Source organism: Pongo pygmaeus, chromosome 1 (assembly GCF_028885625.2).
Source record: "Pongo pygmaeus isolate AG05252 chromosome 1, NHGRI_mPonPyg2-v2.0_pri, whole genome shotgun sequence".
Lineage (NCBI taxonomy): Eukaryota > Metazoa > Chordata > Mammalia > Primates > Hominidae > Pongo > Pongo pygmaeus.
Window position 1 is genome coordinate 26,664,432 of NC_072373.2, and position 24,615 is coordinate 26,689,046.

A 24,615-nucleotide genomic window follows, 5' to 3' on the forward strand; every position below is an offset into this window, starting at 1 on the left:
AAAAATGTGAAATAACAAATCACTGCCGCTCCTTGAGAATTACAGGAGCATCACCTGGCAGGATTTTTGTATCCTTATTTTCAGTATTAAACCACATACATGCACCCCACTGCCTGCATATGTGTCCATGCCTGTCCCACTGTGGTGTTTCACAACATTTTTTACATCATGGCAGATAGAGAAAATTATTTGTTTGGAATTCTGGAGGCGACCAGCCTGGGAGCTCCAGCCACCTTAAGTGCTGCCCAGCTAGCCCCCCAGAAGGCTTCGATCAATAGCTTGAGACAAACTACTTGAGAAGCTCTGCATTAGAGAAGCAAATTCAAGTCTTGACATTTTCTCTGGGGAGTGCTCTGAAAGTGACTATATAAGCTTCTACCGACCTCAAGCAAATCACAGGCATTAGATACATTAAAAAGTGATAGCTCTGGCTTTTTGGAGATGCACAATCAAATATAGTTTTCCGTTTTATAATTTGTCAACTCCCCTTCCAGATTAACTATTTTGATCCCTTTATTACTATAACATTCTTACATAAAAATTTAAATTTTAAGCAAATTATTCAAATGTCAAATAAAATCTTTAGATACAAACTTATGGTAACCCAAAGTGACATTCCAAGTTTATTTTACACATATTAAGAGATAAGAAACGCAGTATTTTCTAAAGCATGAGTACTCTAATTCTAAAAGAATTCTGAATATGGTATTATTTCTGCATGCATTTATACAACGCTAAAAGTGCTGCCTCAAGTTTGCAAGGAATAAAGTTTTCTACAGATTATTGTACAGCAATAATGATAAACTCTTTAGCTTAGCGTACCATAGTACAAATACTGCATCATATTGGATATTACTAAGCACAAGACATAAACAGGCCAATCAAAATCCTTTGAGATTAAGAAGTGATAGGTGCCAATAAACATAAGTAGAAACTGAACAAGTCAAGGAGCGTTGAATATTTAATGAACCCATGAAGCATAAAACAATTGATGCAAATGTTTCTGTCATTTTATTTTTTTTTGACAGGGCCTCACTGTGTCGCCCAAGCTGGAGTGCAGTGGCATGACTGTGGTTCACTGCACGTGCCACCATACCCAGCTAATTTTTTATTTTTTGCAGAGACAGGGTTTCACCACGTTGTCCAGGCTGGTCTCAACTCCTGGGCTCAAGCAATCCTCCCGCCCCAGTCTCCTAAAGTACTAGGATTATAGGCGTAAGCCACCATGCCTCGTTATCTGTCATTTTAAAACATTACTGTGAAGAATAATTTTGCGCTGTTTTAACTGTTACTGGCTTAGTAAGTATAAAAATATTTGTCGAAAAACAAAAGATCTCAATGAAATTGTAAGTAAAATTACTTTTATTTTCATAAATAAAAAGACAACCCATTATATACTTTTAGCTGAAGTAACATGTTAGTTGTCACTGCCTAGTATGAAATCCATGTAATAGTTAACAGTTACACCTCTCTATAACCTTCATGCAACTTTTATACATTTGATAATTCCCCAAAATTTCCAACAACATTTCAAAAAACATTATATATAATGGGATACTTTAGTCACAAAGTGTCACCTTTGCTGAGTCAACAAAATATTTATATGCTCATGTCAAAGATGCCTACTGACATAAAGTAATACCAGTATTGCTGCATTTTACAGAAGCACTGAGCATATTACATTTTCCATTTCATATATGGTAGTATCATCCCCAAAAATGTCAATGTGAAAATTTAGTAAGTAGATTATTAATAAGCACAAGTACCTAAGAGAAATAGGTCCCACAGCCAGAGAGTAAAGAGCTGGCATCAAGTACTGTTTACAGTTCTGTCAGTAAGTGGCACACAACAGACAGACAAGTGATTCTGTAATAAAGACAACATAAAATACACGGAGATTTAATAAAGTGTTTTTTCCATAGATACTGAAATAAAATTAAATGTCTGTTTAGTTATTACTCCACTTATTCTGGAAACTGCAGCTTCCATTATTAATATTATACTGCAAGCAGTATTTACTACTTCTGTATGTTAAGAAAAAAACCTCACTGAATTTATGTACCTTTTTTAAGGAGTGTAAACTATGATATATGATTTAAGTAATCACTTATTTGAATGCAATATTGATTCAGATAGGCATAATCTATTCATTTTTCATAATGAAATGTATATTCCTATTTCAACACTTTATGCAGATTTTACTTATTTCTCACAGGGCTGCTGTGTGGATTCAATGGCTTATCTATGTAAGTGTCCAGCACAGTATCTGGCACATAGTAAGCTTTTAGTGTACGCTACTTATTTATATTGAGTCAATCTGTCACTTATAATAGAAAAATTATCTAATGCTTCAGCAGAATAATCAAAAGATAAACCTACAGATGTGTGACTTCTGTTAAAGTATTATGCATCCACTATTTCCCAAATTACTAAACTAATTGTTTAAAATGTTACAATCTATTTTTAAGATCATATTGTATCTATATTTGTTCTCTATGTTTTTGCTATGGCCTTTGGCCTAAGCCAATACAATTCTGACAGGACATTATCAGAAAACCACATAAAAACAATGTACACTGAAATCAGGTAACAAAGGCATCTTACTATAACTTCTTTAATAAAGAAGTAGAGAGTTACCAGTGTAATTCAGGACATCCTACTCATTTAAGTTTAAAGTTTTTTCTTTACATCATGCAATATTTGATTCAAAAAACATTTTCCATTCTGTCTTCTCTTATATATAAACATTAAGAGCTATTACAAAGTTCTTTCCTCTAAGTAAAAAATCCACTAGAAAAAGATATTTGTAAAAATCATTGCAGGGTTACTGATACTGAATGAAGCACAGGGGTACTGGAACAGGGATAAGTTCTTGGATAAGGTGCCAACATACCTATAAAAACTGATTTTTGAGTAAATTATTGGTTCTAACATATGTAAAGGATTTGGTGTGATAATTTTCTGATCTTTAACTGTAAGTGACTTTTTATTCTCCACCAGAAAAGATAAATGACTGAGAATGTAAGCCTGTGCTCTGATTAACACAATAGAGAAATGGAAAAACTATCTCTGTTAAAAACTGATTCCTGTCATTCTTCTGATATCAAATAAGAGGAAGGAAAATAAATTTTTTGTGTGTAGATAGAAAAACATACCTGAGGCCAGGTGCAGTGGCTCACGCCTGTAATCCCAGCACTTTGGGAGGCCAAGGTGGGCAGATCAGCTGAGGTCAGGAGTTCAAGACCAGCCTGGCCAACATGGTGAAATCACGTCTCTACTAAAAATACAAAAATTATCTGGGTGTAGTGGTGCGTGCCTGTAATCCCAGTTACTCGGGAGGCTAAGGCAGGAGAATCACTTTAATCCAGGAGGTGGAGGGTTGCAGTGAGCCGAGATCGTGCCACTGCACTCCAGCCTGGGCAACAGAGGGAGACTCCGCCTCAAAAAAAAAAAAAAAAAAGAAAAGAAAAGAAAAAACAAAAACTTACCTGAAACCACATGATTTGGGCCTATACTGACCTGAAACTTACTACTATCCAGAGTTTAACAAAAAGACCCAATCCCCAAATATACCCTTTAGAGGCACAATAAAATCTTTCAAATGTTGTCCTGATTAAAAAGGAGTCTGAAAACAAAGCAAGAAACATCTCCACTGTATTAAAAATCAAGAACAACTAAGCTGAAGGCAGATAACCCTCTGAATGTAATAGTTATTCTACAAGCTTCAGAGAAATCATTTTGAGAAATAAGAACTGAAATTCTGTGGTTTATCTTATCTACTGCTAGAGAAATTCTAAGTGCAAATTGTATTTTAGGAGTATTTTAGGAGATGTAGCACCCAGTGTCCTTTTGAGGTTTGATGTCTGGTTCTTTCACAGGTTTCACTTCTTCTTCTGGTTTGGGTTTAGTCTAGGGAGAAAAAAACCACAGTTTAAGTACATAAACTAAGATTGAGAAAACAAACACTAAATCTTTTCCATTTCAGACTTTTAAAAGATGCTATATTAAATTACATAACACGGATACTGACAAAGCTATTTCCAGAAACTACAGACCAATTCATTTTAAGATATAATCAGAAAAAAACATTTCAGTAGAGATGAAAACCTAGTTTGGCAGGCAAAAACCAAGCTAATGGTACTCTTACTCCACACTTTTTTCTAAGTGATCTATCTATACATGTAGAACCCTAAAGCTTAGACATAACTTATGACAGCAATAGGCTATCTCTTAGGGCATTATTTTATAGCTGAACAGAATATAAAGATAGTTATTTTAAGGAATAAATTTTAATATGGAAAGGAAATTATATAAACACAATTCAATCTCAAAAAAGGAGCAATGGCTGTAAAATAATTCCTATTCATTTGTCACAGATCCCTAGTCTTTTGGTAGTTAGACCTCAAAATTTCCACTTAATTTACTATTTGATTTAGAACACCAAGATGTACTTAGATACCAATAAATAAAAGCATTCTTATTTTACACCTGGATTCACAGAATACTTAAATTAGGCCAAATCTGCAAATGCTCTGCAATTTGCTAAAACAAAAACAGAGTATTGCTATAGCAGTATAAACATGGATGATCTTTTCTCCCACATTCTTCTTAAAGGAGGCACTGACAAGTTGTAAAGAGGCAAGATAATGTGTTGAAAAGAATGTCATTATGTAGAAAACCAGAAGACATTTAAGGCCTAGAGGTCTTATCTCTGAGAATGTTCTACCACAGATTACACTAAGCACTATAACTAGCTAACTTAACATTTAGACAAAGATATGTACCTATTTAGAGAAAAATATCAAAATGCTAACTCTGAATTTTCTTTTAAACTTTTGTGAATGAAAGGGAAAAAAACCAAAAACAATCTCATACACTGTCATCCTTGGGTCTTTTGGTGAGATCAAATGCAGCCAATGTTTCTGGTGTCCACTGAGCGCTTGTAGGAGGAAATTCGAAAGGTATAGGCTCTACGAGACCATAATTTGCTTTGAGTTCCAGCTGTGGGGCTTCTGTTGGGATTTTTTGAAAGTAACTGCAAAAAATAATTTAAATAGCAATTCATTCATTTGTTCATTATTTGAGTGCCTAATATGTAAGGTCCTGTTTGGGACAATGACAATTTAATGATGGAGAACAGGTTTTTCTGCCTTATGTAGGAAAGTGAAAAAGTCAAGAAACTTTTGTCAATTACAATGCAATGTAATTGGAGCTACCACATGGATGTAGAGTGCCATGAGAATGCAGACAAGGGGAATTAACCCAGAATTAAGTTCACTGACTCCTTCCAAAGGAACTGATTAAAGGTGAACTAGGCATGCTTAAGGAAGTGAAAAGCTCAGTATGACTAGATGAAGAATATAAGGGGAAGAATGTAAGGAGATAAAAGCAGGAATGAGATTGAGTCTACCCACCTACACAGATGGTGATCTACTATTTGAACAGCACTGATTTAATAATGGAAAACCTCTTAAAAAAAAACAAGAAAAACTGGAGAGAAAATTTATTTTCCTTCTTTATAGGTAGCTGAAACCAGAGTGAGATGAATATGCAAAGGAGGTTGAGAAGATATATTTAAAACATATGGAGGAAGAATGGCAGGGAAACAGAGTTAAGAGAAAATCAGGACACTGTGAGTGTCCTAATGAAGTGAACTCTATGTTAATAACTCATGTTTTAATTTTAAAGTCTGCTTTTATATATTATCATCCTAAGTAGAATAAAAGGCCCTACACAATTGAAATGTATCGTCAATTTAAAGAGAAAATTAACGTGAAATGTAAATACTATATATATTTGAGACAGTGTCTCACTCTTGCCCAGGCGGGAGTGCAGTGACTTAATCATGGCTCAGTGCAGCCTTGACTTCCCAGCTTCAGATGATTCTCCCACCTCATCCTCCTGAGTAGCTTGGATTTACAGGCGTGTGCCACCATGCCCAGCTAATTTATTTGTATTTTCTGTAGAGACAGGTTTTTGCCATGTTGCCCAGGCTGGTCTCAAACTCCTGGGCTTGAGGGATTCACCCTTCTTGGCCTCCCAGAGTGCTGGGATTACAGTTGTGAGCCACCACGCCTAGCCCATGAGTGCTATTCAACATAAAACTTTTGGGAATAGAGACTAACAGAAATGATATTACTAAAATATTAATATTTTAATATAATTATAAATCAACATAATATTAATATTACTAAAATAATATTAAGCTGTACTCACATAAATCCATTTTCTCTCTGACATTTTTCTAGGGTGTTCTTCACAAGGTTTCCAAGTTTCCTAAAGAATAGATGTCCTGAAGGTTTGACTGTTGGTCCAGGTCCTTTGGTTTCTCCATATTCTTTACACAGTGCTTCTGCCTTTGCATACACTGCATTTGAAAGAGATATAAAGTCTTTTGATTATAATTAACACTGCCTATTTATCCCTACAACGCTTTAAACTGGAGGTGGTAAGACATTTACTGCTCTTTACCTAATATAATAGCAATACCAATAATAATACTGTAAGTAGAAGGTGTGTATTTTCTACAGGTTCTAGGTTTTTGAAACATTTTTTTCTTTTCTCCAATTACATCACCCATTCCCATTTCCCTTTCATGAACTCAGCCAAAATCTCTTTAAGCACATATTCCCTTTTATGATAAAGTCATTTGTTTTTTAAAGGGGAGTTAATATTCTGGCAGGAATACTTACATTTTTCTGCTTCTTGGAGAGACCTGATTGCTTCACCGCATTTATCACTAGCCAATAAAGTCTCACCATGGTAACAGTAAGCCTGACGAAATAAACAAATTTTTTATTCATTCTCTCCAAGATGCTTTCCCCTATTATTATGTATCTATCAGATAAATTAGTACCTTCATACACTTAAGTATCAATGCAATCCCTTACATTTTAGCTCTTCCCCAACCTTTGTTCATAGAAAAGGTGGAAATATGTCAAGTCTTGAGCCCAAACAGCTTTCTAACCATGTACTGAGCAAAAGTTATTTGCTGAAATCTGTATTTAAAATTAGGAAATAGTAGATAAAGGAGGAAATTATTGTGCTAATGCAGAGGAAGAAGGAGGTATAAGAAATATCTACTCAGACCTGAAAAAGGTTCTTGATGATCTCTCATATGATATTCTAATTAACAAAACAATTAAGTTTGGTGGGTATAACAGACTGATACATAACTTCCAAAATGACGTTTATTGATGGTTCTTCACTAAGCTAGGTGATATATTGTGTGATATGCCTTAATATTAGAATTAGTAAATATGTTTCTCAATGCACAGGATGAAACAATTGAAAGAATTTCATTAAGTATGCTGCAAGTGGGTTTTCAATCAAACAATAATTGTATTGCTATAATCCACTTCTATAATCCTACATCATCTCTTTCCACCCACTTTAGTTCACAATGGTTGCACTGACTCTCAGTGAACATTTACTGAGAGTTAGCTGTCCATTATTTGTAAAATGCTAATGAAAGACTCTGGTGAGATGAGAGACCTGGCACTCCAAGGGCTGGAGAAACAATAATTTACATTGTTTTTAGCGTTGTGAATACTTACATAAGCTGTGTAGAAACACATCTTCAAGTGAAGATATTTTCTCCATTTGGCAGAATATGCAGGCTCCAAACTGGATAAAGTATGATCTAAAGTTACATTTTAAAAAGCAAAATATAATTTCACCCTGATTCACTAGAAGACTTTTAGTTCATGTGTTCTGATGATAAAAGCAGAAAGAATGCCATTCAAGTCTAAAACTCAAGAATTCTTTTTTTAAAAAACACCTTTACTTGATTTTCCCAAATCTACACTTTAAGTTACACAAGATTGGTTAAATACTATGGCAGCTCTTTGATTTGATGGTTAATACAACTTTAATTTAAAGATAATGATAAAAACAGATTGTGACCAAGAACTTCAAAGTGAATATTGTTTATACCGTTATATTAGCTAATTAAAAAAATATATAATATAGCAAAGCAAATAGTAGTCTAGTCACTCAAATCAGAAATAGGATACTCTCCTCTCTACCCCCATCACTGAATTTTATGTGAAACACACACACATTCACTCACATATCCTTCTACCAAACATCTCTCAAATCTATTTTTTCCTATTTGCTACTTTGCTGTATTTGCCAAAGCTTTCATCATTTCCTTCATAAACTTTAAGAATTTCTTAAGTGCCAAGTTAAGTTAGCCTATTACTCCTTCATGTAGCAAGCCTATCTCTAATACTGCAACTATAGGGACCTTTCTTAAATTCAAATCCAATCAAGTCAGGCTTTTAATCTTTTAATAGGTCCCAAGTATCTACAGAATGGCTTACAAACCAGTGTTTGATTCCAAGCATGCATACTTTTTCAAACTCTTCTCCTACCACTCATCCTGTGTTTCAGGTAACAGCAACTGTCTGAAGTTTCCAGAATGTGCTAAGTTCTTTCTTATGTCTGTACTTACTATAGAATTCTACACCCAAACTCCAAAGCTTCCTAGGGAACATAAGACTTTTATTTACACTTCACAATAAGGCTAAAGCATCTTCTTCTAGAGTCCTTCTTTAGCATGCCCAGCTTGTTAAGGTTCCTAATTCACTGCTGTGATGTCTTACTTCAGGATATAATAACGGGGTTACATGTTTGTCTTCTTCCCTAAACTGCAGATCTTTTCTATTTACCTCTCCTTAGCAACAAAAACAGTAACTATCCCATAAATAAAAACACATGTATGTTTCCTAAACAAGTAAATGAAGAGTAATAGGCTTATCACAGTAGCTGTGTTCTACGCCCAATCTCCCACTTTCTAGCAGTTAAATTATGGGTCATGTTAACTCTCTGGATTTCAGATTCTTGTCTAAAGCATAGTAACTATAAGGTTGTTATAAAGACTAAAAAAAAATTTCAAGCAAAAAAGCTGTATAATTTTATTAGACATCACTGGTTTTCTCTTCCATTAGAAGTTATGCAGCATACTAAATATGAACAGCTCTATTTTAAATGCAATAAATAAAATATTACTCCAGTTTTGCAAATAATGACAGAATCTGAGAACCCTTTTGTTTTGTTCCCTATTAATTCAAGATCAAATAAATCTGAAAATCTAAAGACTAAAAATGTAACAACAGAATTAGAAGCTTACCAGCTTTTTGATAGAAATTGGCTGTTTCATACGCCAGTGCAGCAATTAGTCCAGGAGCATGTTTTAGTTCAATTGCTCGGGCAATTGTTACTGTAACCGAACACAATAAAGTGAATCTATAATTAATCACACTCTACTCATCCTAAATTCAATTATAATAGCAAAAGACAGTCTGATAATCTCTCTTGGATTTTAATACAGTTTGTTAAACATTTTAACGTACAAAGTTATAGAAAATGCAAACATTAACAAAAAACACTGAGCTTGTTGGTTCCAATGCCATTTCTTTAAATAAATCATCAGCGAATTACTAGCTAATCAGAGAGAATCACTATTACAAAACAGCATGACCTAACAGCAAATTCTTTTTTTTTTTGAGACAGGGTCTTGCTGTCACCCACGATGCAGTGCAGTGGCTTGATCATGGCTTACTGCAGCCTCAAACTCTCGGGCCCAAGTGATCCTTCTGCTTCAGTCTCCTGAGTGGCTGAGACTACACATGGATGCCATGGCACCTGGCTGATTTCTTTTTTTTTTTTGAGATGGAGTTTTACTCTTGTTGACCAGGCTAGAGTGCAATGGCACGATCTCGGCTCACCACAACCTCCGCCTCCCAGGTTCAAGCGATTCTCCTGCCTCAGCCTCCCGAGTAGCTGGGATTGCAGGCATACGCCACCATGCCCAGCTAATTTTGTATTTTTTAGTAGAGACGGGGTTTCTCCATGTTGGTCAGGCTGGTCTCGAACTCCCAACCTCAGGTGATCTGCCTGCCTCGACCACCCAAAGTGCTGAGATTACAGGCGTGAGCCACCACCACACCCAGCCAACTGGCTAATTTTTTAAATAATTTTTTGTAGAGATGGAGGTCTTGCCATACTGCCCAGGCTGGTCTCAAACTCCTGGGCTCAAGCAATTCTCCTGCCTCGGCCTCCCAAATTACTGGGATTACAGGCATGAGCCACCAGCCCAGCCGTTTTCAGAGGAAGACTAGAGTTTGAAATAAAGAAAAACAAAAGCCTACAAAGTTTCTTAATTGTTTCACGTTGAGTGTCATTATTACTTGACATTGAAAGGTGAAGACTTTAAGGAAACCCAACGAGTGAAAGAGAAAAAAGAATGAGCACAGTAGAGAGAGAAAAGACGAATTAAAGAATTAATGTTGTACTATCAGAAATAACATGAAATAAAAATCCTCTTAAAAAGAGCCATTAAACTGTAAGGCCTTTCCTGCTAACTAAGAGTGAAGGCAAACGCTAAAGGTAAACTTATTCCTCATTCTAAAATTTCTCAAAATCTAAAGCCTGATTCTGGCTAATTCTGATTTTTATTTAATTAATTAATTGTTTTGAGACAGGGTCTCACACCATTGCTCAGGGTGAAGTGCAGTGGCACAGTCTTGCCTTACTACAGCTTTGACCTCCCAGGCTCCAGCAATCCTTCCCATCTCAGCCTTGTGGGGAACTGGGACTACAGGAACGTGCCACCATGCCCAGCTAATTTTTGTATTTTCTATAGAACTGGGGTTTTGCCACGTTGCCCAGGCTGGTCTTGAACTCCTGGGCTCAAGTGATCTGCCCACCTTGACCTCCCAAAGTGCTGGGACTACATGCATAAGCCACAATGCCCAACTTCTGATTTTTAAAGAGGAATTAAATGACAATATAGACTTTCATTTTAAAAAATCTTACAATATTTAGGATACCTTCTTGAGCTTCAGCCTGACATTGAATAACATATGCTTCTATGAGTCGTGACTCTAAATCTCTTCCTTTTTCTGCAGGTGTAATGAGTTTTGGGATATGACTTTCCTGAGAACAACAACAAAAAAGACAAAAAACAAAGCAGCCAAATTTTATTTTAATCCAGTTGTTAGAGATGAAGAAAATGAAAGTTATGAGACATTCAATTTGGAGGCTTAGTAGAAATTCAGAGTATAAACAAAAACTATAAAAACTAACAACAGTAAGCTTATAAATAAAAGTTCCTGTATATTAAAACTCAGTTTTTATAAGAACAAGAAATTCAAAAGCAAAATTTAAGTCATGATAGACTGCTGAGATACGCAAGTCACACTATCATCTTGAAAAATGTTAACTGAAATAGTAACCAAAATTCCTTTTGCGGGATAGCCTGAATTGTTCATTCACATTAATAATTAAAGATATAAAGAGGCTGGGTGCGGTGGCTCACGCCTGTAATCCCAGCACTTTGGGAGGCCGAGGCGGGTGAATCACAAGGTCAGGAGTTTGAGACCAGCCTGACCAACATGGTGAAATCCCGTCTCTACTAAAAATACAAAAAATTAGCTGGGCGTGGTGGCAGACACCTATAATTCCAGCTACTCGGGAGGCTGAGGCAAGAGAATTGCTTGAACCAGGAGGCGGAGGTTGCAGTGAGCCAAGATCGCATCACTACACTCCAGCCTGGGCAACAGTGCAAGACTCTGTCTCAAAGAAAAAAAAAAGATATAAAGAAAAAAAAATCCCACAATTCTACATCTAATTCAGGATCACAGCTTTCTAATCACTATAAAAGCATCTTATATTTTACTATGAAAAAACTCAACACTGGCCTCTAGGAGGCCTTCAATAAAGTGATTTAATTAGAATAAAGTAGGGGGACATTGTTTAAAGACACAATATTCTTTCTCCTAATTCCCATCACATCTCCTGGCTATTTAATACAATTAGAGTGCACTGATTGTCCCTCTAATGTTTTTAGTGAGATACAGAGCATACAATCAGAAGTTTGGTTTTGCAGAATCAGGACTGCTCCTGGTAATTTCTGTGGAGAGCAATGAGGTAGGTAAGAATCATCAATATTTCTGCTTTCCTGTCTTTTCAAAGACACAGAAAAATAAGCAGAGCACTAGAACTTAAGTTTTCTAATTGTAAAAGTCACTGGTTATTTTAAAACAAAAATGGAGACATTTAATATTTAGTAACTGGCTGCACTCATCAATAACATACTTAACATAAGGAAAACAGAACACATAGTACCTTTTTTAATATAATGAAACAATTCTTTCCCCATATCCCCCCAAAAGAAAAACTATTCAAGAATTAAAGCATTAAGAGCAAATAATGGTTTCTGTTTGTTTGTTTTACCTTTAAATGTTTAAAAATCCCAGCTGCAATCTTTAGGCTTCGATGAACTTCTTTTGCTTCATCTTCTGTTATACTTAAAGATAGGGGTTACATTAGTTAGAGGATGAATTCCATTTCTGGTATTAAAACACAACAACCAATACATTATTATACATCCAAAGTAGTCATTTACGTTTCTCACTGCTAATTTTCTTCCTTTTAAAAAAATCTAATTTTGAGGCCAGGCCTGTAATCCTAGCACTTTGGGAGGCTGAGACGGGCAGGTTGCTTGAGGCCAGAAGTTTGAGACCATCCTGGCAAGCATGGCAAAACCCTAATTAGCTGGGTATGGTGGCAGGCACCTGTAATCCCAGCTACTTGGGAGGCTGAGGCACGAAAATCACTTGAACCCAGGAGGCGGCAGTTGCAGTGAGCCAAGATCGCGCCACTGCACTCCAGCCTGGCCTGGCAACAGAGCGGCACTCCATTCCCCCGCCACCAAAAAAATTTAATTTTGACATCTAGAAAAGGAACAAATGCACATGAAATGTACATTTATAGGAAACTCGTAAAAACTGTAAAGGATTTTGAATGCTAAGCCAATCAGTATTCCACAAAAAGGTCTTGAAAACAAGTATATGACATGAAAGTAACGTTAAGATGGCAAAAGCATGTCAATATGTCTCCAAAAAGAAGATACTACACATGAAAAAGGAGAGACCCTAACTAGGCGTAAAATCTGCAGCCAGGCATGGTGGATCATGCCTGTAATCCCAGTACTTTGGGAAGCCAAGGCAGGAGAATCACCTGAAGCTAGGAGTTCAAGACCAGCCCAGAAAACATAGTGAGAACTCACCTCTACAAAAAACAAAACAAAATAAAATCCAGACAAAGCCTTATTTTTCCTTACGGATATTTGTATATAAACAAGACAAAATATTATACACTTAATGCATATACATGCTTAAGAAACACATAGATACACAATGGTAGCTATAATCATTACTCTGCTCTTATTTTAATCACCTAATTTACTTTAGAGATAATTTTACATCAGCACATACAATTTGACATCATTTTCAAGTGGTTGCATACTATTCCCATGTATGGATGAACCATAAATTGACAATTTCCTATTGCTGTATCCACTATAGCTATTATAAAAATTGTATCACCTTTTATAATTATTTAATCCTGCAAAACATCTTTTCACATACTGCTAGCCTTCTGTACTTGCTTTCTGTGAATTGCCTGTTCATGTCCTTTACTTTTCAATTGATTTGACAGTCTTTCCTTTGCTGATTTATAAGAGTATACGTTATAAAAACAAACAATTTATCATATGAATTGCAATGTTTTTGACCAATCTTGTCATCTGTTTTTTAACTTTGTTTATGGTCCTTTGATGTAGTTAAATAGTCATGCTTTACTTTATGGGTTCTTGATTTAGGGTCTTACTTAGCAAGATCTTCCATATGACAAGACTTTTAAAATTTATTTTACCTCTTAACACTAGGTGCCATAATTCTGACACTCAAAATACTAACATTACAAGGCAATCCTTCACATGTCCAAAGTGATACTTTTTAAAATAGATTTTTAAAATAATGAAGTGCCATATACTTGAAAAATAACACAGATGTACACAATCCTCTCCTTTTAACTTACTTTTCTTTTCCAGCCAGTCTTGAAGCATATTTGGTATGCCATAAAGCTACATTAAATCCCATGGAAATTAATTCAAAAACAGCATCCTGCTGGGCACTGGAATTATAAACATGATCATTAAGTTCTGTCAATTATCGAGACATCACACCATGAAGCCTATTGGACATCCGACTCAAAATTACAAAGAAGTATATGCTAACTGGTATGTATGAAGAAAATGGTTGTGTTTAATATAGATGGGGAGATAAGATGTACAGGTAATTAACTACACATGGCTAAGTATAATGGTCCAGAAGGTACTATGTACTTAATAATAAGCATGGGAATAGGAGCTCCCAAAGTTTACTGTACATAGAGTAGCTTTTAAAATACAGATTTCTGGGCCTTAATCCCAGAGTCAGAAAGCCTGGGATGGGGCTTAGAATCGTATTTTTAACAAGTACTCAGTCGATTCTCAAAGGTGTGGCTCTTATATAACATTTTAGAAAAATCAAATTCAGAGGAGAGATCGTTTCAGGCTAGAATAATTAAGAAGGTTTAATGGTATATATAAAATCTGAACTGTCCCTGGAAAGATGACTAGAAGGGAAGCAAAAGGACATCCCAGGTGAGGAAACAATGCTATCAAAGCACAAGAGGAGTATAAAAAATTTTCTGATAGAAGTGACCCAATGAGCTTGACTGGAGCAGATGGTATGTAAAAAAGAAATCCAGGAAAAGAAGGGCAAAAAGCAAGCTGAAGGCAAACTGTATAAGATTCTGAATGCCTAGCCAATCAGTATTCCAGAAAAAGGTCCTGAACACAAGTATGTTTTATACCTTGTTTCCTTCAGATTCTATTACGAAGTATGAAATAAAGATGGCAAAAGCATATCAAGCAAATAAGATATCCATAACAATATATATTCACTATTGTTCTTAGAAGAACCTGAAAATTTTTTACACATGATCTCATTTATCTCAACTGATGAAGAAAGCAGAATATCCTTATTTTACACATGTAATACTAAGACACAGAAAAGCTACCCAAAAAGAAGAAACCAGATTATCATTCTACTTTTTATTTTTTAGTTACTTCTTGCCCCTGTCTTAAGATAAATGGAGATATGGCAACGTTTTTAATGAAAAAAAAGTGTTATAAAATATGTAGTAATTAAAAAATAATTTCTAAACTGTCTTGTTTAGTATAGATTATAACATCCAAAAATGACAGTTATGAACAAACTTCTCAAAACACTTTTATCTTCCTGAAAAAAATTTAATACATAGTTTAATAGCTTATTATTTTCTGCACTGAAACTATCAAATGAATTACATCTGGAGATCTAGTGGACATGTCTAATTTATAACTTTTAAATAACAATTTGGCTAATTTATGTGAAGTCTCATGAGTAACTCTCTTCCTTTATAATCCTTCATTTATGTCAACATGCCTTGTTTCCAAACACTCCATTTCTATGACACCACATAAAAGTAGTAGTCATAGCAACTATAATGGAAAAAATATTTTTCAGAACAGATAAACTCACAACATGATTTCTACTGAGTAAGCAGCAATCAAGAATAAAGTAACTTAGAAGTCTCACTTGTGCTGAGTATTTAGTATTAAAGTCTTCATCACATAATTCTTCACTATCTCATAAAACTGCTGAAAAAAGGTTAAACAGTAGCTCACTTTTTAATTTTTTAATTTTTTTGAGATGGACTCTCGCTGTGTCGCCCAGGCTGGAGTGCAGTGGCTTCATCTCAGCTCACTGCAACCTTGGCTTCCTGGGTTCAAGCGATTCTCCTGTCTCAGCCTCCCAAGTAGCTGGGATTATAGGTACCGTCCACCACGCATAGCTAATTTTTATATTTTTTAGTATAGACAGTGTTTTACCATGTTGGCCAGGCTGGTCTCAAACTCCTGAACTCAAGTGATCTGCCTGCCTTGGTCTCCCAAAGTGTTGGGATTACAGGCGTGAGCCACTACGCCCGGCTTTAGCTCACTATTACACAGAATCAAAATGTGGCATGGTTGGAAAAATGCCAAATTTATGAAATGCACACATTATAGAATCTGTCAAAATAATGACAGAGGTTTGATTCTTTAAAAAAGTCTATTTAAAAAAATCCTTAACTTTGGATTAAAAACAAATGGGTCACATTAAAAAACAGAAAACAAGGTCTTAGAAAATCTGAGTATCCCAGAATAATATGAATTCTACATAAAATATTCCCAAGGAAGGAAGAAAGGAAATGAACATTTAATGAATGTCTTATAAGCCTAGTACTGTTGTCAGTCACTTAACAAAAATTTTCTTATTTTGCTTCTCACAAAGTACTGTATCTGTAGCCCCAAGATATAGTTGAAGATGTTCATGCAGTAGAAAACCTGGACTTGCATCTAAATATGTACAAACCCAATGTTCATACTCTTGTCGTTGTAATGTACAGCCTGCTCCGGTCTTTCAGCAACCTCCACTCCTTCCTTTCTGTTTTTATAAAATAGTAATTCTAAAGCAAATTGGGATTAAAATATACGGGCATTTCAACAACAAAATGGTGTTGAAAAACAGTAGGTAAGTAAAAAATTAACACCATTGTGATCTATTTCCTGTTAAAATTAGATCTATTACAAATAGTTTCAAGTGAGTGATAAGAAAGCTCTCAAGAGAAGTTTTTAAAAAGAGTAGAAATAGGGAAGAGAGATAAGGAAGAAAACATACTGTGAATCAAGAGTATGGAGTTGGAGAGAAAGAATGAGACAGAGAAAGACTAATGGAAGACATGAAGTATCCATCAGCAAAAGAAAAGCAAGGGAAAAACTTAAATTCTGCTCAGCTTGAATGTAGGCACATACGGAATGTCAGTTTGGGTTCTAAATCCTCAAATCATCCTTTGTGTGTTATTAAAGGTCAAGGCTGTTCAACTGTAGTTAACATCTGTATTGATTACCTCAAAAATAGATTTGTTTGGGAGAAAGAAATTATATTTTTACTTACTATGTACTAGGATTGAGGTAAAATGCTTTTAATTAATTTCCTGGTAACAGAAAACGCTGAGCAGACCTGTATTTTTCTTCTCCAAATACAGAGGCTATGAGTTAACCACCGGCTACACAGTTACAAAAACTGGCTCCAATTTAGTACCACCTTAGTGTTGCTTACCTTGGAACCTGTCCTTGCAATGTATCAGTCCACTTGAAATTTTGAATATATCGTAACTTGCTTTCTTGGGTAGATTCATCCAAAGAATTTATGAAACCTATAGAAAAGTACAAGACATTTTAGTTCTAGAAGAAATATTGAGTGTTCTGTTGGGAAAAATTTTCAGATTAATTTTCCAGGTGTCTGAATGAAACTTCTTGCCCTTTTCCAAAGAATACAGTCTGGAAGAGTAAACTAATCAAATTTGAAAAGTCAAAGAATTAAATGTAAACTTCTAGACAGTTTTTTAAAAAACCTCAAGTTCATATAAATAACTAACCTTGTAAAAGTGAGAAATATGAATCTGCTGCATTCTTCATCATTTCTGGATTACAGCTCAAATCAGTGAACAGTTCAAGGAGTCGTGCCCTGGATGACCTCAAGTCACTTATAAGAGATAGAAAAAGACAGTAAAGTTAGCTGTACTGCAATCAATCTACATAAAAGTGGCTTCCAGGTTTCAATGTAAAAGCTTTAAAACACACACACACACACACACACACACACACACACACACACGCACCAGGTTTCAGTGTAAAAGCTTTAAAACACACACACGCATGCACATACCTACCTCCTCTAAGGGATTACCAAATACACAGAAATGAATTTAATCAGGACTAAATCTAGAGAAAAAATTTCTAATAACTGTTTTAAAAGTTGTACTAAAATAAATTCGGACCAATTAAAGGGGCAAATAATGAATTCAATTACATAATAAAAATATATGTCAAGTTTTAATTAAAAACAATCAAACAAATGCATGCATTTAAGATGTGGGGAAAGAATAAAAAACTAAGCAGTTCACAATAAATTTCTTGAAAAAATGAAAATTTATCTGTGTATCATTTTAATACCTCCTTAAAGTTTCTAAATCTGACATAAAACACAAAAATGTGAAAATATACTGCATAAAAATATTTAAAAAATGAAATTACATTACATATGCTTGACATGTAATTCAACATATACATCAAGAACATGTAAAACGTGGCCATTAGTTGTTTTAAAACTGCTCCCTAATCTACATTCTCCTTTACTTCTCTACAGCAATAAATGTTGTAGATCCACCTTTTCCTTCTTGAAATGATTTTCTCCTTTGATTCCAATAACACTAAATTTTCCAGGTGCTCCCCTTATCTCTTTAAAGTTCCTTTTATATTTTTTTCTGTGTCTCCTTTTCATTCCCAACTCTAGAAATGTCCAGTCTTTGGCTTTCTGGTTTTCTCTCTTTTGAGATCTCACCTATTAGTATAGCTTCAACTGTATCAATTCCTAGATTTCCATCATTAGCTTTCACTTGGTTCTATCCCAGTTCCAAATCGAATCCAGAAGGCAATTAGCTTAGTGAGGCTTCCGAAACTACAATACATGGGTATGACCAAAGACCCTTGAAATATGTGTAAACCATTTAAGATAGACTAAATTTAAATGGTAAGCACCAAGAGAGTAGAGGCTGTATATCCAGAATTTGGTAGGCGCCTAGGATAAAGCACATATTCAAAATTACTTGTTGAGTGGAAGAAGAATAACTTTTCAAATATTATCTTTTGAGATTTAGACTATAAGGTAGCAGTGATGTTTAGAAGACAGCACAGACTTAATCCTGAATGGTACATCCCTTGAGTCTTACTGATTGGTACTAACTCTAAGGAGGCTTATTCCAAGAAAGTATGTATGTATTGCCAATTACAAACAGCTGACTGAAAATGTGACTGGCTATCTTATGAATTAATCATTGTTTGAGGTATTTCTCTAGAAGCTGGAAAGTGATTCAATTCCTGGACTAGGCAGAAATTTGAATCCGTAAAGCCTATTCTGCACTCAAATAGTTGGCTATTTCCATATTGATGCTTGATCATCACCTACAGCTCAACTTCTAAAGTCATATTCATCTTAAATTATAGAATTTGAGAAAAATGTACCTCAGATATATTTAATTTAGGCTGTTCATTTTGTAGATTAGGAATTAGGCCCAAAGAAGTTAAGGGACTCGCCCAATGGTACAGATAAAACAGCTAAGTTGGGACTTGCCTCCAGGAGTCTAGATCAGAGGTTGACAAACTACAAACTGTAACCGGTTTCTGTATACCCCACAGCTTATTTTCATTCAGCCCTCAAACTAAGAATGGTTTTCATATTTTTAAAAGGGCTGTAAAAATGAACAAAGAATAATATGCAGCCGTGACTGTTTGTGGACCACAAAGCCTAAAATAAATACTATGTAGCTTTTAAAAACAGTTTGATGACCATTGGTTTAGATTAATAAGCCAATTATCCTATCTTTTGTTGTCATCACTTCTTCCCATAAAAGCGGCAACTCTTCAGATTTTCCTTTATTGGTACCACCAATGTCTTAATCATCTAGATTCTGTATCTCATATAGACTGAATCCTTTTCAGCCTCCCAAGGCAAATTAGTCAATCAGGTCCATTGACTCCTCCTTCAAAACATCTTTTGCATTTATCTCTTTTGTTTCAGCCAAACTGCTGTACTCACTATCACCAGCACAAAGGTTTTCCTGACAGAAATAACGTTCTCCTTTCCCCTCTGACAATCTAAGTCAAGAATACTCAAATTTTTTTTGGAAAGTGCCAAATAGTAAACATTTCAGGCTTTTCTGGTAATAAGGTATCCACTGGGACTATTCAATTCTGGTGTTGTAGAAGAAAGCAGCCAGAGGCAGCCATACACAGTATGTCAATAAATGTGGGGCTGGCTGTGTTCCAATAAAACTTTATTTATAAAAACAAGCAATGGTCCAAATCCATAGGACACAGTTTGTCAACCCTTGATCTAAGCCATACAATTCATTCAAGGCCTAACTCAAGTACTTTTTCCTGTGTGAACACTTTGAAGGCCATTTCAGATCATAGGGATCTCTCCTTACTCTGAAGTCAAGAAGTTTAATATGTGGCCAATTTAAAATGTCCCTATAAAGCTGGGCATGGTGGCTCACGCCTGTAATCCCAGCACTTTGGGAGGCCAAGGTAGGTGGATCACTTGAGGTCAGGAGTTTGAGACCAGCCTGGCCAACATGGTGAAAACCTGTCTCTACTAAAAATACAAAAACTACCAGGGCGTGGTGGCAGGTGCCTATAATCCCAGCTACTCGGGAGGCTGAGGCAAAAGAATTGCTTGAACCCAGGAGGCGGAGGTTGCAGTGAGCCGAGATAAAGCCATTGCACTCCAGCCTGGGCGACAAGAGTGAAACTCCATCACAAAAAATAAAAAAAAAAATACAAATAAATAAAAAATAAAAATGTCCATACACTACTTTGTAGAGTCTCTTGTACTGATGTAATACACAGATTAACTGTTTTACTGTGATTGCTTTAGCCTCTCTGGGACTCATTTACTCATCTAAAATTAAGGATCCAGGCCTAGAAGACTGCCAAAGTTTAAATAATCTGATTTAACTCTTTACATGTCATTTATAAATTTATAACAAACTTAGAGTTAGAAACAGTGTGTTACATATTTCTGCATTGCCATGGAACCAAAAAAAGTACCTTGCATCTAAGAGTGGTTCAATCAATAAACTTACTTGCATATTTTTGAAGCAGAAGGGCCAGTGACTACACCATAGTAATTAAAAGACACAGGAGCTGTGGCTTTTAATGGGTTCCTATGAAACCAATGGGTCATTTTCTCCAAATGTTTTCTATAGACAAAAAAGTAAAAAATGTACGAAAATTAAATATATTTAATAAACAAGGTAAATAGCATAACAATCTATTTTAATAATATAAAAATTTAATTCAAAAAATTAGCCTGGCTAAATTTTGTATTTTTTTAATAGAGACGGGGTTTCACCATGTTGGCCAGGCTGGTCTCAAATTCTTGACCTCAAGTGATCCACCCGCCTTGGCCTCCCAAAGTGTTGGGAGTACAGGCGTGAGCCACCGCGCCCGGCCTCAGGTATGTTTTAATTGTCTATTTATGGTGGTCTATGTTCAGATCAGGCCTATAAAAAAAAGCAGAAGAGCATCTGAAAATCTGCCCACAATAACTTCAATGTTAACATACCTATATAGGAGCAGTAATGTTTAAACTCTAATATACATAAAAATCACCTGGGGGTGGGTGGTTTTGTCAAATGCAGGCTCTAATTCAATAGCCTGGGGCAGGACCTGAGATGCTGATGCTGCTGGTCCCCAGACACTTTTGAATAGCAAAGTACTAGATTTTGGCTGGATAACTGCAAGTAAAAAGGGCACAGGACCAGATGAATGTAATTTCCAAAACGGGTTCAAATGGTAACCCTGATTATATCGCCAAGGCTACTTGTAATACGTTTTAAGTTAATTGCTGTATTTCCAACATATTGCTGACAACAGTGGATTGGTTATAGCATGTGTTCTATAATAAAATGTACTTTCCAAAAAATACCTAAAGAATATTTTAAAAATAAAAATGTAATACAATAATTGACCAATAAATTCTATTATAAAATGAAAACATTGGGCTGGGTGTGGTGGCTCACGCCTGTAATCTCAGCATTTTGGAAGGCCGAGGTGGGTGGCTCGCTTGAGCTCAGGAATTTGAGACTAGCCTGGGCAACATGGTGAGACCCCGTCTCTACAAAAATTAGCCGGGGATGGTAGCCACGCCTGTGGTTCTAGCTACTGGGGAGAATGAGGAGGGAGGATCCCTTGAGTCAAGGAGATGTAGGCTGCAGTGAGCCCTGATCTTCCCATGGCACTCCAGCCTGGGCGACAGGGCAAGATCCTATCTCAAAAAACGAAAAAGGAAAAACAAAAAACAAAAAACAAAAAACAACTTGAAACACCACCTAATTGAGATGCCAACTTAAAAAAAAAAATAAGTTCCATGCCTTCTACTTAAAAAAAACGCTTGGTGGCTCACGCCTGTAATCCCAGCACTTTGGGAGGCCGAGGCGGGCAGATCACAAGGTCAGGAGATCGAGAACATCCTGGCTAACACGGTGACTCTACTAAAAGTACAAAAAATAAATTAGCCTGGCATGGTGGCGGTCGCCTGTAGTCCCAGCTACTCGGGAGACTGAGGCAGGAGAACCCGGGAGGCGGAGCTTGCAGTGAGCCAAGATGGCGCCACTGCACTCCAGCCTGGGCGACAGAGGGAGACTCCGTCTCAAAAAAAAAAAAAAAAAAAGCAAAAGCAGCACGTCTTGTCTAAATGTCCTCGGGTAGGTAGTGCAGCAGATAATACGGAGAAAGCCCAGGCGAAGACCTAAACGTGGCAATTAGATTCCAGGAAGTAACAGAGAAGAAATTCTTATAAGGTTTATTTAATTTGTAGGCACTGTACAAGCCTGACAATCGACTTTTCCTATTATTAGAAAATGTTGGCTGCACAGTGTATGAAATGCCTACATCAAGTGCTTCCTTTATGCTATTTATTCATGACAAAGCCGGTTTTGAGGAGCACCACATACTTCATGAATAGAGAATGCAATGCGTACCCAACGAAAAACTGAGCAGGTTTATTTAGGACTCAAAACATTTAACGAGTTATTTCAGAAACTATCATCTTCTACACATCTTCCATATAAATTCCGATAGCCTAATACAGCATCTATGTGCCTACAAATAAACTTAGAGCTAGTATCACACTCAGCACTTGATGCTGCGAAATCTTCCACAAATACTTCTTTTAATGCGGCCTCCTACTTCCTGGATGAAAATGTCTGAAGTTTTGCGTATCTTTACTTCAGGAAAGAAGAGGGTTTCTGCCCCTGCCCCATCTTCTCCCCTTCTGCGACCCGGCGATCTTCAGTTTTCGGGAGTTCCTAGGGTGGGACAGAAGAACGACACACCCACCCGCAGGGACAAGGGTGCCTTTAGAGCCACCAATACAACATTCGGATCGAAGCTGTAAGCTAACACACTTCCACAAGAGGACTCCCGCTCCTAACAAGGGACCCCCACTCCGGAGGCCCCGAGTCCCCAGAAGAACCTACCTGAGCGCCGCCCCCGAGCTCTGAGCGCCCACTTCCTGTTTACCACCCAGCCTCTTCCTCCCGTGCCCAGTCCCGTTCCAGGCGGCGGGCGGCGACCGTGCGCACGCGCCAACACTTGAGTTCCCCTCTTTCCAAACAGGCATTTTTGTGGAAAGCCGATACTGTCAACCCGGGAGAGGTGGCCAGACAACGGCCGAACGAACCCCAGTTTAGCTTGTATTATAAGATCTCCAATGACCAATGGAGATGCGAGGCAAGGGGATTCAGCGGATCTAGCTGTTAATGCCACTGATTTGTGGTGACCAATGTGGATTTTCTTTCTGTCGTTTGTTTCAAGGCATTAGAAGGAGACCTTTGGCCTACTGTCCAGGGGTCTATGGAGACTAATGTAAGAAGAGGTGATCCTATTGCTTGAGACTCCGGGGAAATAGCGGGAGATATTACTGAGAAACACCCATCCTCTGACATACTTACCAAATTTCTCAGAGTCGGTTCAGCAGTTCTTCTAAGGGAAGAAGGGCAATATTTCGGAGTCCACAAGCGAGAAAAAGAGGGAGTCGGAGAACCCACACTACAGAACCAGAGTGACGGAAAACCAGGACGGCGCCAAGCCGGAGTCACGTGGCCCGGCGGCCATGACAGCTACCGAGGCGGTAGTGCGCGCAGCTCAGGGGCGGGTATTGCGGGGGCGTCCCAGTCCCCTCAAAACGCTCCGTTCATCATCCCTTTCTAACTTCTCCCTCGGCCTTCCTTTTGAGCTATGGTCTTTTTCCCAGACAGGAAGAGAAGAGCTGCCCCTGCCTCCGGAGCCGAAGGAGAATGCCGCAATAGCGATGGCGGCCCTCGACGCAGTGGGGCGGCCTCAACCTAACCCGGGGCGGGGCCTCGGGGGCGGGATCTCGGAGGGGCGGTCGCTTTGGAGCCGCAAAGTTTGGCTGTGGCGGCAAATGGGCTTGGGCGGCTCCTCGGCGGGTGGCGGTGGTGGCCGTAGCGGTTCCTCCTGGCCCTGTTAATGTCGGGGCCAGGCCCGGGGAGGATGGCGCCCTAGAACCCGGCCTTGCTGGGGTAGGGGCGGGAGGGGACGGGGTGGGGACCGGCCATGTCGGAGGTGACCCGGAGTCTGCTGCAGCGCTGGGGCGCCAGTTTTAGGAGAGGCGCCGACTTCGACTCTTGGGGCCAGCTGGTGGAGGCGATAGACGAGTATCAGATGTGAGTGACTAACCGCGGGAGCGGGCCAGACCGGCTCCAGGCGTGCGCCTCTCCCTTGTTTCTGTCGGTGTCTCTCATCACTGTATCTGCAGCCAAGGCTTCTCAGGGTGGGGCTCGGCAGGCACTGGGGCTGAGATCCCTCGCCACCAGCCCCAGCGAGGCTGCTCTGGGGACAACGGCTCCGCTCTCTGGGGTGACTCGCCTTCTTCCCCCTCCGCCTCCGCAGGGACAGTTCCATTCAACAGGTAGCCCTTCTTTCCTGGGGCGCAGGCCCTAGCAGGCTATCTACTTAGTTCCTTTCCACCGTCTCGCGGGTCCCCCACTTGGCAGTCAGTTTCCTTTCCTCCTCCTCTCGCAGGTTGCCTTTCCTCGATTTCCCTTTGAAAT

General features: G+C 37.7%; 2 protein-coding genes across 7 annotated transcripts in view; one reads left to right on the top strand and one right to left on the bottom strand.

Annotated features, from left to right (window-relative positions):
* Positions 1-1,344: 1,344 nt before the first annotated feature.
* Positions 1,345-23,631, bottom strand: BROX (BRO1 domain and CAAX motif containing). 6 transcript variants are annotated; one of them, XM_054468013.2, is made up of 13 exons: positions 23,494-23,631; positions 20,623-20,739; positions 17,356-17,462; positions 17,037-17,133; positions 13,888-13,983; positions 12,241-12,313; positions 10,836-10,941; positions 9,134-9,223; positions 7,557-7,642; positions 6,693-6,774; positions 6,217-6,367; positions 4,876-5,035; positions 1,345-3,909 (listed from the first exon to the last, which is right to left on the bottom strand). In XM_054468013.2, the coding sequence occupies exons 2-13, from the start codon at positions 20,721-20,723 to the stop codon at positions 3,823-3,825; spliced, it is 1,236 nt and encodes a 411-aa protein (XP_054323988.1). In that variant the 5' UTR covers positions 20,724-20,739; positions 23,494-23,631; the 3' UTR covers positions 1,345-3,822. The 6 variants fall into 6 exon arrangements, with proteins under 6 accessions (XP_054323988.1, XP_054323971.1, XP_063503466.1 ...); XM_054467996.2 differs by lacking the exon at positions 23,494-23,631 and adding an exon at positions 23,020-23,162; XM_063647396.1 differs by lacking the exon at positions 23,494-23,631 and adding an exon at positions 18,518-18,557 and having other exon boundaries at positions 20,623-20,741.
* A 258-nt stretch (positions 23,632-23,889) lies between these two features.
* Positions 23,890-24,615, top strand: part of AIDA (axin interactor, dorsalization associated) — a 44,400-nt gene continuing 43,674 nt past the window's right edge. The window contains exon 1 of the mRNA XM_054468044.2: positions 23,890-24,228. Within this exon, the coding sequence (XP_054324019.1) occupies positions 24,119-24,228 (110 nt within the window). The 5' untranslated portion in view covers positions 23,890-24,118. The remainder of the gene's footprint in view (positions 24,229-24,615) is intronic.